We start from the raw sequence: 14822 nt of genomic DNA on the forward strand, positions 1-14822 counted from the left end.
ATAAACATCTTTAAATAATCAACATAAAGACAAACCGTAAAGATGTTTACAATTAAGCTAAACCAAAATTACATAAAGATCTACAAACCATTAAGTGAGTGAAGCAGAACGACAGGTGGTAATCACAGATGAACGTCATCAGTATTGGACGATAATCAACACAGATAGGAAGTAAAACGGAACGGGAAAAACAAAAACGGCCGGAATACAAAATAAAACAGGAAACTTAAAGAATAAATCGACTGATCTTTTTTATAGATGTTTCACAATCATTTGGTTCCTGTTGAAGTCAGTTATATTGCTCACTCACTCGCCACGCATTACAATTAGATTTTAATTTCCTCTGAATATGGTTGTTACTTGTAAGTTTAACAACTTTTGTTGTTACCAAGACATCATCATGTTCACAGCAGCAATATTGCAACTAGTAAATACAGTTTTAAATGGGACTTTTACTAAAAAGTAGTAATTCTACTGTACTTACAGTAAAGTTTTATTTTTGATACATATTTAAAATGTAGGACAACGTAGCTGAAATATTAGGAAGCTGGGAAATGTTTTCATGTACCGCCACCATGTTGAAAAACTACCGCACCTGAATTTGAAAATTGATTCTGCAAGTGTGCATCTACACTTGTGTTAATTACTCAAAGAACGTGAGCGGGAAAAGGAACGCACCCACACGTATCAGTTAAATATAGTAACTCTCGTCAAGAAAGATTAAATTAGCTCAATACTGTATATAGTTGTCAAATAGTTTTCGATTTATTTAAAGGCACGACAAAGTACATTTTTAGCACACGTACGCTCTGCTGTGAGTACTCAAACGAGCGCAATTTATTTCTGATGTGATTGCAACGCCGTGCTGATAAAGAAAAGTGTAAATGACATGGAGCCCTGTCTTTCGACAGTAAAATGTAAGTATTATTATGGTCATTTGGTCGATATATTACTTCAAATTGTTGGTACGTTTTCTAATATTCCTCTATTTTTTTAATGAAGAGTAATTAACGCCTAAGCTACAAGCTAGGTTCTAGAAAAATCTACGGGTGTATTGCTGCTATATAACTGTCCAAAGTAATTTAATTTCTACTTAAATTACAGCAACAGACAATGTTATATTCGACGACATTTAACAATTATTTTAAAAACACTAAAGATGAACGTAAACCGTTTTTAATCAGTTTTAAAACAAAAGCAAAATACCTAATAAAAGCTTTTAGACGTCGGTAGACGTCGAGTATTTCGCTGTTTTCCGGTGTAACTACATATAAATGGAAGTCCATAAGTGCTAAGGAAACTTTAAACTCAAACTTTATTGTCCTCAGACATTATCTTGACTAGTAGATACGTATACTCCGATTTCAGTTAATATAAGATAATAAGATAACAGAACATGTTCAGTTCGTGTATACACACACACACACAAATGTAAGTAGTTATCCAGGTTCTAAACATACTCTACCTGGTACTTAGCAAAGCCAAAACCAAATGTAACATCATGTAACATATCATCATGTTATATTAACCTTATAAACTCAATAATTTGCCCTCATATTTTTAACCCCTTACCATTTGATGCAAGCAATTCTGAAAGGACATTCTAATCTTAGATAGATAATTTACTTCTGATCAACCTTTCGGGCCATACTTTTGCTACCACACAGCAATTTTATGTAACTTTTATGTTAAAGTTGCAGGATTTTCTTTTGTCTTTGTCTGTTAATATCCTAACATCTTGATTTGATTCCCCGTTAAGGTCTAATTGATAAACTGCTCAAGAGACAGCAGGTAGACTATGGCGAGATCATAGAGAAATTGTTCTCTGAAGTATCGGGACTTGAAGATTGTACCAAAATAACAGATCCACAGGTACATACTGTAGACTATAAGTCGGACCCTGAACTACTATATATATATATATATATATACACTATTACTATTACTACTACAGTTTGTTCAGTATAGTAGTAGTATTTGAGACTGATCCGTACAACTTCTCACAGTGTGAGGAGTGTGCCATCCAGCTGTGGAACTGGGCAGTCACAAAGAATGTGGGCTCTGCACTAAGTAACAATCAGAAGGCCAAAGGTAAACCTCCAATTTTAATGTTTAATTTATTTCATGTGCAATGATTAAAAATAATAAAAGAGCTATTGTTGTCAACACAATGGGATAGTGAGCAACGGTGTTTTCAGTTTTTTTATACTACACATCTAAATGTTCTGTCTTTAAAGTTCGCCATGTTGCGTGTAATCTGCTGTACTTCTGTGAGCCTGAGCATCCAACAGAGGGCGTCATCCGCAAGCAGATTCTGGTAGGCAAAACCCCTGTATATGGTAACATTACTATGTGGGTGCTTTGTTTTTCAGGTTGACAAGGACAATATAATATAACATAACATGACATAATATTATAATATAATTCTTACAGATGTCTAGCAAAACAGGAAGATCCTGGCTGGACTGCAAAGATCCCCAGATGGCAGATCATTTTCTAAGGCTTGCAGTGAAGGTGATTATTAATTTTACTATTATTATTATTATTATACTAGTGCACAGCTAACTTGTGATTAATCAAATTAAACATGTGGATCATTTGACAGCACTTTTAATATTATGTAAATTATAAAGCATTTCATATCCCCAGAGTCTGGAGAACCTTTACAGCCAACTGACATCCAGAAGTGCTGGAGTAGCTGACATGACTTTTACCAAGGGAGATGTGGAAAAGGATCTTCTTCGAATTCTCTCATTCCAGGCCGAATCGGTAAGCAGTGCACCATGTGACGATCAACACCTTTAATGTGAATATTTGTTCTTGTGATATCTGGCATCTGACGAAGTGTTATTCTGACAGACTTGCAGTGTGAAGTGTGAGACAGCTGAAATGTGAACTGAGAAACAATGATAGAGGGAAATTGTATTCTGTGCTTTTTGTGAAATGTTTAATCTGTTACTTTAAAAACCTTAAAGTGATAGTTCAAGGTTTTATGGTGCCATTTTCTCAAGTGCCCTCACACAGTGCTGGGGCAATGTACCAACATTAGATTCTCACAATTATTCTACTAAAAATATAACTGCCATAGAGGGCACCAAGAAAATTTTTCTTTTAATCTGTCTATTCCCCTCACCATTCTCCATTAAGAAAGTTGTTTTAGTTTAAAATTGCAGGTCTTCAGTTGCTACTTACCATTGTGTTTATTAAGTTACTTTAATTCAAACATTTAATTTCAAAGTCTTGTAAAGACAAATAGTGAATTTAAACATAGTGATGGACGAAGCAAAGAAATGCTAGCTAAAGCAGATTACACTTTTTAATAACCCTTTGTTTTCTTACAAAAACATGGACTATCTCATATAAAAGATGTTCAATTCTCTTTGTGTTTACAGGCCATAAGTCAAGGGAACAACCAGGAGGCTGTGGCCTACATTCAACGTTGTAAAGACATGCTGCAAGGGCTACCAAAAGAGGTAAAGAAAAAAAAAGTATTTTTCTATAAATACAGCAATCCTTATTTCTCAATTTAAATTATATTGTGGCTTTTTCTATTTTCAGACTGTCTATCTCTCCCTTATGTGCTACAATTTTGGAGTAGACACATACAATTTGACAAAGTTTGAGGACAGTGCTTTTTGGTTGCGGTAACAAATAATATTTGTTATTTCTTTAAATTGTTCAGTTTTTATTTCTTTAATAGGTCAGTTGGAGGTATTATGAAGCTGAGCAGCTATAGAATCCCAATAAAGTTGTATATTCCAATTTGTTTAATTTTTAACAGTTATTTTTCAAATTTAATATGAAAATGTTAAGCAAACATTGATCTTCAGTCAGTCATCTTAAGTGAGAGAGAACTTTAATATTCATTGTAAGAATTTTTTTTTTTTTTCATTTTTTAGCCAAAGCTATGATATTGGGAAACTGAATATGAAATATGCGCCTCGCCCTGAAGCCCAGGTAAAGTGACAGAGTAAATGCTTGATCCAACATCTCACATTTAACTGTAAGATGTGCATTCAGGTAATATGATCAAATTATTAAAAACGTATGGATTAATATGACATGTATTTATTCTCTGGCAATAGGCAAAAGTGCTGAGACTCCTTGCTACTGTTTACTTAGAGTGGGACTGTCATAAGTTTCAGGAGAAGGCTCTGAATGCTGCAGACTTAGCCAACAGGGTGAGAAACAAAAACAACAAAATATTGGCACATGTGGTACACGGTACAGAGTACAAATTCTCCTAATTCCCTAATTGCTTCATATAATTTTACAGGAATATGCCACCGTCTCTGGGCAGCACTTAAAGATCAGAATTCTCCTGAGATGTAGGTCCTCGGATGATCACGTGAGAAGAGGTTAATTAACACCAGGTGTCATTGAATGATTAATGTATTATAGAACTGAATGAATGTAGGTAGCATTATGGTGTTAGTAGCTGAGAAAACCCTGACAGAGTTGAGTTAGTGCATTGTTTTTATGTTGTTTTATGTTTTGATGTTTCCTAATTTACACTCTCTTTGAATGGTTTTTCAAAGATTTGTTATTTTTAAAGTTAAGAAAATATTTTAATAATTTTTCAATCGTCTTAAATTTAATTTTACATAATTTTTGGAAGCCCTTAAATAGTTTAGTTTTAACTTAAACAAACCTAACAATTGTACAGTATATCCTTGATTAGACGTAACATTTCACTGTGATATAAGGTGATCATGGAACTCGTGCATCAGATAACTTGTGTTAAAATAGCCGGGCTGTCGGCTCACACTGTATGTGTTTTCAGGACTAGATGAGATGCTAAAATTAGACGTTCCTATTGAGGTGTGTCTGGGCATGGTAAAACTACTTATGACTGAGGACAGGTAAAAACCTTACTCTTTCTCTCTTTAACATGTCCAAATCTGTTAATTAACTTATAATAATAATAATAATAATAATAATAATACTTACTTTGGCTTTTATAGAGAAGTGCTGGCATTTGAGTTTTTAAAACATGTGTGTCAGCGCTTTGCCTCCTCTCCTGACCTTGGAAGTGCTCTGGTCTTGAACATTGAACTTCTGCTGCAGAGAGGAAAGGAGCTGCTGGGTAAACAGAAGATAGAGGACATTATCACTGGTAGATTTTTTTTTGCCAATTCATTCTGCTAAAGAATTTACAGTAAGTCCTAAACACATTGAAGTGTACATTCATACAGGACACTATACAGGAAAACAGCTGACTCCACAGACTCTTTCTAGTCTACATGTCATTCTGTGGGATAAAGCATCAAAATATTTTGAGGTGAATGGTGATTTTTCTTTTCTGTGACTTATTATGGAAAACAAAATTTGTATCATAAAGAAGTTGTATCACAAATGAAACAGAGCAAATAAATCAGTTAAGTTTTGATTAAACTGAAACAGAACAAATAAATCAGTTAAGTTTTGATTAAAGACTGTTAAAATCAATGTTTTGATTTTTGCAGGACAAGAAATACTCAGAGGCTCTGCAATGGTATAGTTACTCCCTGAGTTTCTTCAAGGCGGGTCAGATGGAGCCCAACTTAGCCAAACTGCAGAGGAACAGAGCTTCCTGTTTTCTGCAACTAAAGCAACTAGATAAGGTATTGACAGAAAGCAAAATACAATTTTTGTTTTACCTCTTTGATTATTCCCAATAGCAAATTATTCCCCAGTCCACGTCAATAAAACCTGTGTTGCTAGGCCAAAGAAGCGGTTAAAGAAGCAGAGCGCTGCGATCCTGAGAATATTTTTACTCAGTTCAGTGTTTACAAGATTGCTGTTCTGGAGAACAATGTCAAAAAAGGTATATCATGTTAAAAAACCTTCACCAAACATTAAGAAACAACAAGCATGTGTGACTGGTGTTTAAATCCATTGACAAAACATTTCAGCAACTCTATATTTGCAACAGCTGCAGAGGCAGTGAATGCCATAGGACAACTGTCTCAGAGTCCTATAGCCAAAGAGGACAAACTGCTGGTTTCTGAAGATGCTGCTTCCAGTCTCCTTAGTCTGGCTGCTCAGATCGCTTTGAAGGTGAAGTTCATTGCACTTTGATTTATGATCTCAATGTCAGGGACCGGGCAGATTTAATAATATTCAAATATCTGTGAACAAAATGGTAAAGACCGTAAACCAAATTATTCAGTAACTGCAACAGTCTTTAGTCAGTGGCAGTGTTCTTAAATCTGAACACTCCAGTTTATAGAATAATAATGAAATAATAAAAGTAATTTTTACAAACCTGATCAAATACAATGTAATAAAGTGTAAAGCTGGCTTCTAAAAGATAACATCTATCTTAGAACTATTTGACTTACTCTTCTACGCTACAGCTTTTACTGGTGCTACATACAATTAGCAGTATTGGTGGGTGGGAAGCTAATTATGTATATAGGAGCAGCCACATTGGGTAGCAACCACTGGGATTAGTAATTTGTGGGGTGAAGACTTTTTTTTTCAAATGAAAATAGCAAATGTGTGGGCTGTTCTATTTTGAACATGTTGTATGATTATGATGAAGATGACAACCATGTCTTTGTTTCTGTGAGACAGAATGAACAGCAGGAAACTGCCATAAAGGCACTGGAGAGTCTGTGTGAAAATTCCACAGATGAAGCACAGGTTTTGACTGCTCTCAGGTTAGTTGCTAAAAAAATTCCTAGAATCTTAATCGTCTTCCAATTTTATTTTTTTGCTGCTTCTTCTTGAAATCCTCATGAGGGAAGGGTCGATGAGGTAAAGAGTATATGTAAGTAAGAATAGCTAAAGTTAGCCAAAGGTTAACTGATATTACGTAATCCAAGAAGTTTATTTAAATAGAAATAGAATGTCCATAGTTCTTTGAAATGGACATTCTGAAAAAAAAATGTATAATTTAGAGAAAATTGTCCAAAGCAGTTTACTATTGGTCTACAACAGTAAATGAGAGATTAATCTACTTAAAAGATGGACAAAAATGTCACAATCCTTTATTAAAGTGTATAAGGGGCATAAAAACTCTTGTAAAGAATAATTGTTCATACTGCATTTAATTGTGGTAATCACCTTGATTTCTGGTGGTACCAGCTTGGAAAACAGAAACAGTATTTGGTGTAACACATTTGTGTAATCTATTTTAAAGCATACAGAGCTGATGAATAAGCAAAACATGTTGTTGTAACAGACATGACCACTCATGTACTGAGGTACTGTGATGAGTGTGTTCAATTTCTGTACACCTCTGTGATCCACTGACCCATATTCCTCAACTCCTCTGAAACTGTGTCTCTGTACAACAAAGTTAGTAGGTGAGGAAAGGAGGTCAGCAGCACTTTGTCCATTCATCTTTTTGTAGATGCTTGGTTCGGCTTGTGCTTTCGACGCTGGAGAAGACAAGTGAGGAGATGAGGTGAACCAAGGGGAAGAGAACAAAATATGTTCTTTTATATTTAAGAGTTAAGAAAATGGGTATAACTATTTACTATGACTTCACATATAGGATTGTGGGTATGGATACTTTGCTGCCATATTTAAAAATGGGTGAGTACTTGTATGGGCTAAATAGCTTTTGGGGGAAAATGTGCTCCCTAAAGTAACTGTTGTCTAAACCACAACAGTTTTTGTTTTCCACTCCCACAGCTCTGCAGAAGATTTCTCACCAGTCTCACATGAGTGTTGAGCAGCGCACAGATGAAGCTAACTGGTTCAGGAAGATTGGTATTAATATTTTTCCTCTCCTTCTGTCACTTTCACTTTAATTTGACATGCTATGTTGGCAATTTAAATAATGAAGCACTTTCACTTTATCCCTGCCTGTGTCTGTCCTTGTTGAAGCCTGGAACTCGGCTCTGCAGTGTGAGAGCAGCCCTGACAGGATGAAGGATTTCTTTGTACTCTCTTACCAGGCAAGTACCCTCAATGGCATTGTCAGGTGAATTGATCAATATTTAAAGTATGAAGAGTGTGGACCAATAACACTTGAGCTTCACTTTAACATTCCTAAAGGAGGGCAAACTCTTCAGAGATTTTAAATGAGTCACACTTGTCCTTTCTTGATCGTTTCTTCTGGTTAGTGACTTTTTGACCCTGTATCTGAACGACAGATAAAACATGCAATTAAAGATGTTTGACATGCAAGCACTAAAGCTCAGATGAAGTGCTGGTAGATATGTGTACCAGGGCAATACAAGCAATAAAAGTCACTTGCTGAAAGCCACAGCCTATTTAGATTACAACTACCTGTGATTAACTTCATTCCAAATAGATTACTGTGTAAATGTATTTAATACTGTCTTGTCCAACTGATTTTTCTTTTGTTAAAATGCATTTCCACGAACCTGAAGCTTTCCCAGATATGCCCTGAAGATCGAACATTGCTTATGGGCCAGAAGACTTGCCTGCTCATGGCTGCTGCTGCCTCACTTGAAGTCTGCAGGCGGTCTCCTCACTCTGATCAGGTGTGTCTCCTACATTTAACACACACCATCTATAGTCACATGGATGAGAAATATAAAAATATACCATGACTGTTGAGGATACAAGGGCTAAACATATCACTGGTGCTAGAGTAGGTGTTTCATTTTAAGTCTATGAAGAAGAAACAAACACTAGGTGGCAGTAATGAATACTGAATGTTTTTTGTCTTTGGATCACAGACTGAGGAGCTCACACAAGCTTTGGAGTACATTCAGATCTGTTGGGATGTTTGGAAAACCCTCAAAGTTTCAGGTTATTTTTTTAAATCACCCTGGTTTTTATGTTTAACCATCAAAGTAGGGAATAAGAAGCATTTGTTTGAGGTCAATGCAGAAGTACATACATTTATACTATGATAACAGAAAGACAAAGTTAAATCTTATTACTTACCATCTTCTTTTAGTATAACCACCAAGGTTATTTACAGCATGGACATATTTTGGAAGAACATTTATGAAATACAAGTTGGGTTGGTGGTTTACCTGCTTTCTGTCCTAATCTGATTAGGATCACCTGCATCTGATCCTAATCAGATTGTAGCGCTGTAGGTGTGGATGTCCTAAAGGTTTGCAGAGCATTCACAATGTTTTGCCATGGGGCTTTTTTCCTGCTAATCTTTAGTTAAGTCTGTCTGTGAATTATCCGGAGCCCTTTTCAGTAACTTTATTATAGCGAGCAGGTAAACCAGTTGATTTCTACTGCCACAGTGTAAAGTGATGCAACATTGTTGTGTATTTTTTAAATGAAGACTGAAGAATGACTCTGGAAGAAGATTGGTTAATAAATAATAAGCATTAGCCTTACTGTAGCGTATGAAATAAAAAAACTGTGAAACTAGGCAGTTTAAGTTTAAGGTGTATATACAAAATACAGATTATGCATGTTATTAAAAAAAAAAGAGCAGTGTGTTAAAGTGTCATCACAAACTTACAGGAAGCTTCCCCCTGGACCCCACTGACACACTACTGTTGCTGTATGAATTTGAAGCTCGTGCAAAACTAAATGACCCCAAGGTTGAAATGGTACTGGAGTCTGTTCTGGAGCTGGAGAATGTTGAATCCAAGGTGCTTGAGATCATTGCAGGTAAATAAAAAGTACAAATAAAAGCTTTTTGTAAAATGAGGGATGAAGAAGCAGTGTTACTGATATTATTATGTTGGATTTTTTTTTCTGATTGCAGCCTTAGCTATGGAGCCCCCAGCCCACTTCCCAGTGCTGTGTAAGAAAGCCTTGAGAGTTGCTCTGTCGCTGCACAAGAAACAACCACAGACAGACCTGACCCGCTGCAGGCAAACCCATCACTTCTCTCCATGAAAACACCCTTGACATTTCATTAACTACCAACTCCCACAAAGCAAAATCTGGATGAAAGGCTTTTTGATTGTGCACATTTTTTTCTCTCTCTGTTTCAGCAAGTGTATCCACAGTCTGATCAAGCTGTCCCTCCCGACCGGTGTGTCAGAGGTGGAGGCCCATGGTTTAGAGGAGGTGTGGAGCTACTACGAGGAGGCCATGTCCATCCTTGCCACCACAGTGAGTCAGAGTCCAACACACACCTCCATCCCTCAACTCCTTCCCTCCCACTTTCTCCAGCAGAGATGCTGCTTGCTACATAATTAACCCCCTCTCCTCCGCTCCATGCCTTCCTGCTGTTCTAGAAGTCTCTTTTTTTATCAATGAGCTTTCAGCTGCACTTCAATTAGCAGATGCTTCCATTCACCACCCCCTTCCTGCCAATTTGAATGTCAATGTGCTGCACAAATCATCACACTGCCGGTGAGCTGCAACTTTGAAAGAGGCATCAAATTATTGAGCCATTACTCTGCTTTTGAGGCTCTGCAGATTTTCCCCCTTTCACTCTGCCTTATTTCAGTTATGGAACTCTTTGGATCAAAGCAAAATCCCAAGATTAAAGAGTTGTAAAAAACATTCACATGAAGCATTAATGTGAGATTAAGTACAGTGAAACAGGAAAGGATGAAAGTTAGAAATGGTCCTCACAGGGGTTTACCCTCTGAAAAACACGTTTTTGTTTCCTTACATGTACTACGGTGATCATCCCAGTCACACAGGTGGTTTCCATTAAATCTGGCTTTTTCTTGTTCATTATGTAGCCTGAAGACTTTCCAGAAACCGAGACTTTGTGGTTGCTAACTCGGGCCTGGAACACAGGAATCCTGCTGTACAGCCTGGCTCGGTATCCTGAAGCTGAGAAGTGGTGTGGCCTCGCCATCAGGTTCGTGTGCCACCTGGGATCTCTGCAGGAGAGCTACGAGAAACAGGTGCAGGCCTGAAGGAGAGGGAGGGAGGGAGGGAGGGTAGGGGAGAATGAAATGGCTGGTGGCAATGAATGCAACAACATTTTAAATTAACAAGTTTTCTGTGTATCCACAGATGTCTGGTCTTTACAGTGAAGTTCTGGACAAGTTGGACAAAGCCAAAAAGAACCTGGTCACTGAAGAATAATCTTCCTGTTGTCAACAGTCTGCTGGTAACTACAGTTAGACATTTGTCAGAATGTTGTTTTCATAATTAATTCTTAGATTTACCAAACTAACACTAACTAAGATGTGTCAAAACTAAAGAACCTGGACACGAGTCCATATAAATTACATTATGGATCCAGAGCAGACCTGGACTAGTTTTATTTAATTTGATTTACGCTGTCTATAAGACGTAGTAGATGAGGGCTTCTCTGTTGAAGGCTTTATGGTTGCAGAGCGAAGAGCCACAAGATGGCAGTGGAATTCACTGTGGTCAGAGGACACAGGACAGGAAGTAAGACCAAAGGTTTATATAACAGATGAGACTAATTTCTACTAAAATATTTCTTGACAAAAAGTTATTTCTGAACTCTGAGTGGAAAATATAGTTTTGTCCTCCAGGATTCACTAGTGGCTCTGTCCGGTTCTTACATACAGTCTATGATTTGTACCTGTTCATTAACCAGTTTCAGTTTCTAACCAGTAGTTATGTAGAAGATATGTTTGATGTTCTGGTCCAGATCTGCTTTGGAGTTTCCATTTAAAATCTTTGACAAAATCTTTTCCTGTGTAGATTGAGTTAAGCATCGGTCATTTTTCTTCTGGAGTTTCTTCTCATCTAATTGTAATTGTAATTACTGGTTAGATTTTGGATCAATCCTCGTTCCTGGTCTTTACAATCTCCTGTCATAAATTTAAAAAAAAATGCTGTATTTCACAGTTACTAAGTCAGTTCAGATAGAATAACAAGGACATGAAAATCATAACTGAGTCACATATTTTATTTTCAAACAAATAAACTCTCAAGTCCCAAAATAAAGCCCAAACAAAAATAGCAGGACTGTTCCCTCATGACTAGGACAGGGGAAGACCACAAGGCCCAGTGTCCTGATGGGCTGAACCACCTGCAGTGACAGGAAGGAAACTACTGTACAATCAAAGGGTTCATGTTTGCAAGCACTTACTGCACAGATGCGCCATAAACATAAACATCACCCAGGAGTACGAACAAGAACCCTGACCCCCCCCCCCCCACCCCCGCCCCAAAAATAAAAGCAAAAATGTCATAGTTTCTCTCAGCAGAATAAAGACCCTTGTCACGTAAACACACAGTCATTCAGCTTCCATCTTATTATACACCACCCCCTCAATAGAAAGAGAAAAATGAAATCAACTTCTTTGGGCTTGGACATGGCTGACTGAGGAATGAAACCACACACATTGTTAACAGTCAGCTTGTGTTTGAACTAAAACACCAGAGATGGACCGTTTCATCAATTAGTGATCGATGCCCGGTTCATGTGATTTGGTGGAGACTCCTGCCTGGATCTTTTTGAATTTTAAATATATATATATATATATATATTTAAAATTTTAAAAATCTATGCGTCTAGACACATTCCACAAATCACATTTAGTCAGGCCATGTATAACGGATTTCAATTCTCCAACTGACTATGTTCTGTATCCCAGCAGGCATTTTGAAGAGCAACACCAAGGATACATCACGTCTGTATGGAAATTAAATCTGGAGAGTAGGTCAGAGTTTTTACTTACCTGATATTTGTGGTCTATATAAAAATGTTAGTCCCATTTGGATTCACACATGCATAACGCACAGGTGAGGGGTGGAGGGGTTCACTGGGGGAGCTTATATACAGCTACCACACCCTTTGAAACAGTCAAACTGCATGCAGTTTAGAAATGGCTCTGTTCCCTTCATTTATTCCCTGAACTCTGTTTTTTGACGCAGGTTAATGAGAGCTGGTTTAGCAGTGGTGCCTTGCAGGTGGGGGTGAGTGGGGGCACACCTGTTCAGACTATGCCTGCAGGTACTGGTAGAAGTGTTCTGTGAGTGAAAGAGGGTGGGAAATCCAGGGGTCGAGGTGACAACTTCTGGTTGGTTCTAGATCTTCTGGAAAATTAAGTAAAAATCATCAGCTATTGATATCAGAGGCCAGTTTTCCTCCTTTAATGCCAAACTCTGCCAGGTGGGGGTGAGCAGAGGGGGTCACTTCTGCCCAGTCAAGGGTGTGACATGACTCCAATGGACTAGAAGTCAACTTCAACACTGATTAGTAGAGATGGTTGGTGTAATGGTAGAAGATAGAAATTAATATCAATGTGGCCTGTGATTTAAATTGAAATTGTTTCCATTCAACCTAAATAAATCTGGTAGACTAATCGACCGACATAAACGACCCAAGTAAATGGATCACACGAGGACAAAAAGGAGCACTTGCAGTCACGACAACTGAAAGTCCAAGGTGTTACTACTGGATTGAACCAGTGTAACTATTGGTAAGGTTGTTAAAGCAGCCGCACTGAATGACTGGACACCACTGCAATGCTTTGGTCAAAGGCTCCTCCATTAAGCTGTTTAAGGTTAAATATCTTCACATACTCCAGAGTATGTTGCAGTATTGACCATGCTTTAGGTCAGAGGCTCTCAACCTGCAGGCTGTGTACCACTGATGGTACTTGGGCTCCCTGTCAGTTTAGCCAGGCAAATCTACTCCCTATTAGTTTTAGGAAAGTCACTAACGTATTGTTACCTGCTCTCTGTGTGTGTCTGTGTGTCAGAAATATAATTAAGTGCCAGTAGTGCTACTTGGTTGGACAGTGGGGCTTTGGCTGACAAATAATTAAATAGTCTTATGAGAAATAAATATACTGTATATAAAAGTAGTTACGTCAAGGTCAACTGGACTGGTAGGTTTTTCCGAAGACATTTCACTGTCATTCAAGAGGCTTCTTCACTTCTAACTAACTGCTGGGAAGTTTGTGGTATTTAACCTTGAAGAGGCTGGACGCCTGAAAGAGAGGGTCGCTGGGGAGAACAAGGGGGTGACCACACCCAACAGGGTTAAGGTGTGGATACTTATATAGTGTACTGAAGAGACAGCCCTGTGCAGTTGTATGTTAGTGTTGTTCATACTGGTGGACTTTAAAGAGACATTTTTAGAGATGATATGCAAAGTAGTAGCAGATCATAGTGTAGTTGCCATACGTGATCAGGTGGAGTAATGTGGTTTACTTACTTTGGTTAACATCGAAACTACTATAAGTACAAGTAAAGTGGTCAAGTTGTCGTTGTATGACAATGTAGCATTCTCATGAATTATTTTATTTAGAGATGTATCTTGTCACAGCATTTGTTTCTGTAGTTTAGACTGTGTTTAATGTATATCTAAGAAATGTCTATCGTATCACACTTGATTTCGTTGTGACTCCAGTGTTTTCCCGGTCTTTTGGGATGTAAGTCCAGATTTCCTTTTTTCAATGACCAGGGTTCAGCTTCAGCTGGGGACACACTACACAATTTTCAAATTCTTCAGCCATTTTTAGAGTAAATGCTAACAGACTGGTTTCAGCAGAATTTTGCAAGATGTAATTAAAAGATTAGGAATGTGAAATATGTAATGAGGGAGACAAGATTTGAAAAACCAACTGAAGGCTAAGTGAGCGCAACTCTCTCAGTGACACTCCTGCCTCTGCTAAAGCTCCGTTGTGTCTATGTCTCTTCCTAATTCCTGTGTTACAGGTTTGCAGTGTCTCTTTGCTTTTAATGTTTGGAAAGTTGTTTCAATGTCCTCACTACTGTCTGTCATCTGTAGACGCTGGTCTGTGTTTGTGACATTGTCTCTTTTTCATTAGCAACATATTTGTGGTGGGGTCAGTTATCAGTCCACCTGATATTTGGGTTTTAAAAAATTTGATTGACTCTAAATGAAGCCCGCCTGTTCTGCTCACACACTTGCAGACTATTATCTGCCCCACAACTGGTGCAGACTTTGCCCTACTGGGAAATGCAGGTAGAGTCTTGCAAAAACTCTTGTAGTGTGTCCTCAGCTTTACTTGGTCTAAATCGTATTGTGT

General features: G+C 37.7%; 1 protein-coding gene across 2 annotated transcripts; it reads left to right on the plus strand.

The window, feature by feature from the left end:
• Window positions 1–123: 123 nt before the first annotated feature.
• On the plus strand, window positions 124–12491 carry tex11 (testis expressed 11). 2 transcript variants are annotated; one of them, XM_017039314.2, is made up of 30 exons: window positions 124–917; window positions 1760–1872; window positions 2007–2091; window positions 2238–2317; window positions 2434–2514; window positions 2650–2769; window positions 3393–3473; window positions 3559–3644; window positions 3900–3957; window positions 4086–4181; window positions 4277–4358; window positions 4784–4862; window positions 4965–5116; window positions 5196–5281; window positions 5466–5603; window positions 5704–5806; window positions 5915–6039; window positions 6559–6644; window positions 7340–7393; window positions 7484–7524; window positions 7624–7701; window positions 7819–7889; window positions 8328–8441; window positions 8640–8712; window positions 9394–9543; window positions 9641–9749; window positions 9873–9993; window positions 10575–10742; window positions 10855–10951; window positions 12417–12491. In XM_017039314.2, the coding sequence occupies exons 1-29, from the start codon at window positions 890–892 to the stop codon at window positions 10924–10926; spliced, it is 2730 nt and encodes a 909-aa protein (XP_016894803.1). In that variant the 5' UTR covers window positions 124–889; the 3' UTR covers window positions 10927–10951; window positions 12417–12491. The 2 variants fall into 2 exon arrangements, with proteins under 2 accessions (XP_016894803.1, XP_008324965.1); XM_008326743.3 differs by lacking the exon at window positions 12417–12491 and having other exon boundaries at window positions 125–917; window positions 10855–11980.
• Window positions 12492–14822: the final 2331 nt, after the last annotated feature.

The sequence above is a fragment of the Cynoglossus semilaevis genome, chromosome 15 (assembly GCF_000523025.1).
Source record: "Cynoglossus semilaevis isolate Cse_v1.0 chromosome 15, Cse_v1.0, whole genome shotgun sequence".
NCBI classification, from domain to species: domain Eukaryota; kingdom Metazoa; phylum Chordata; class Actinopteri; order Pleuronectiformes; family Cynoglossidae; genus Cynoglossus; species Cynoglossus semilaevis.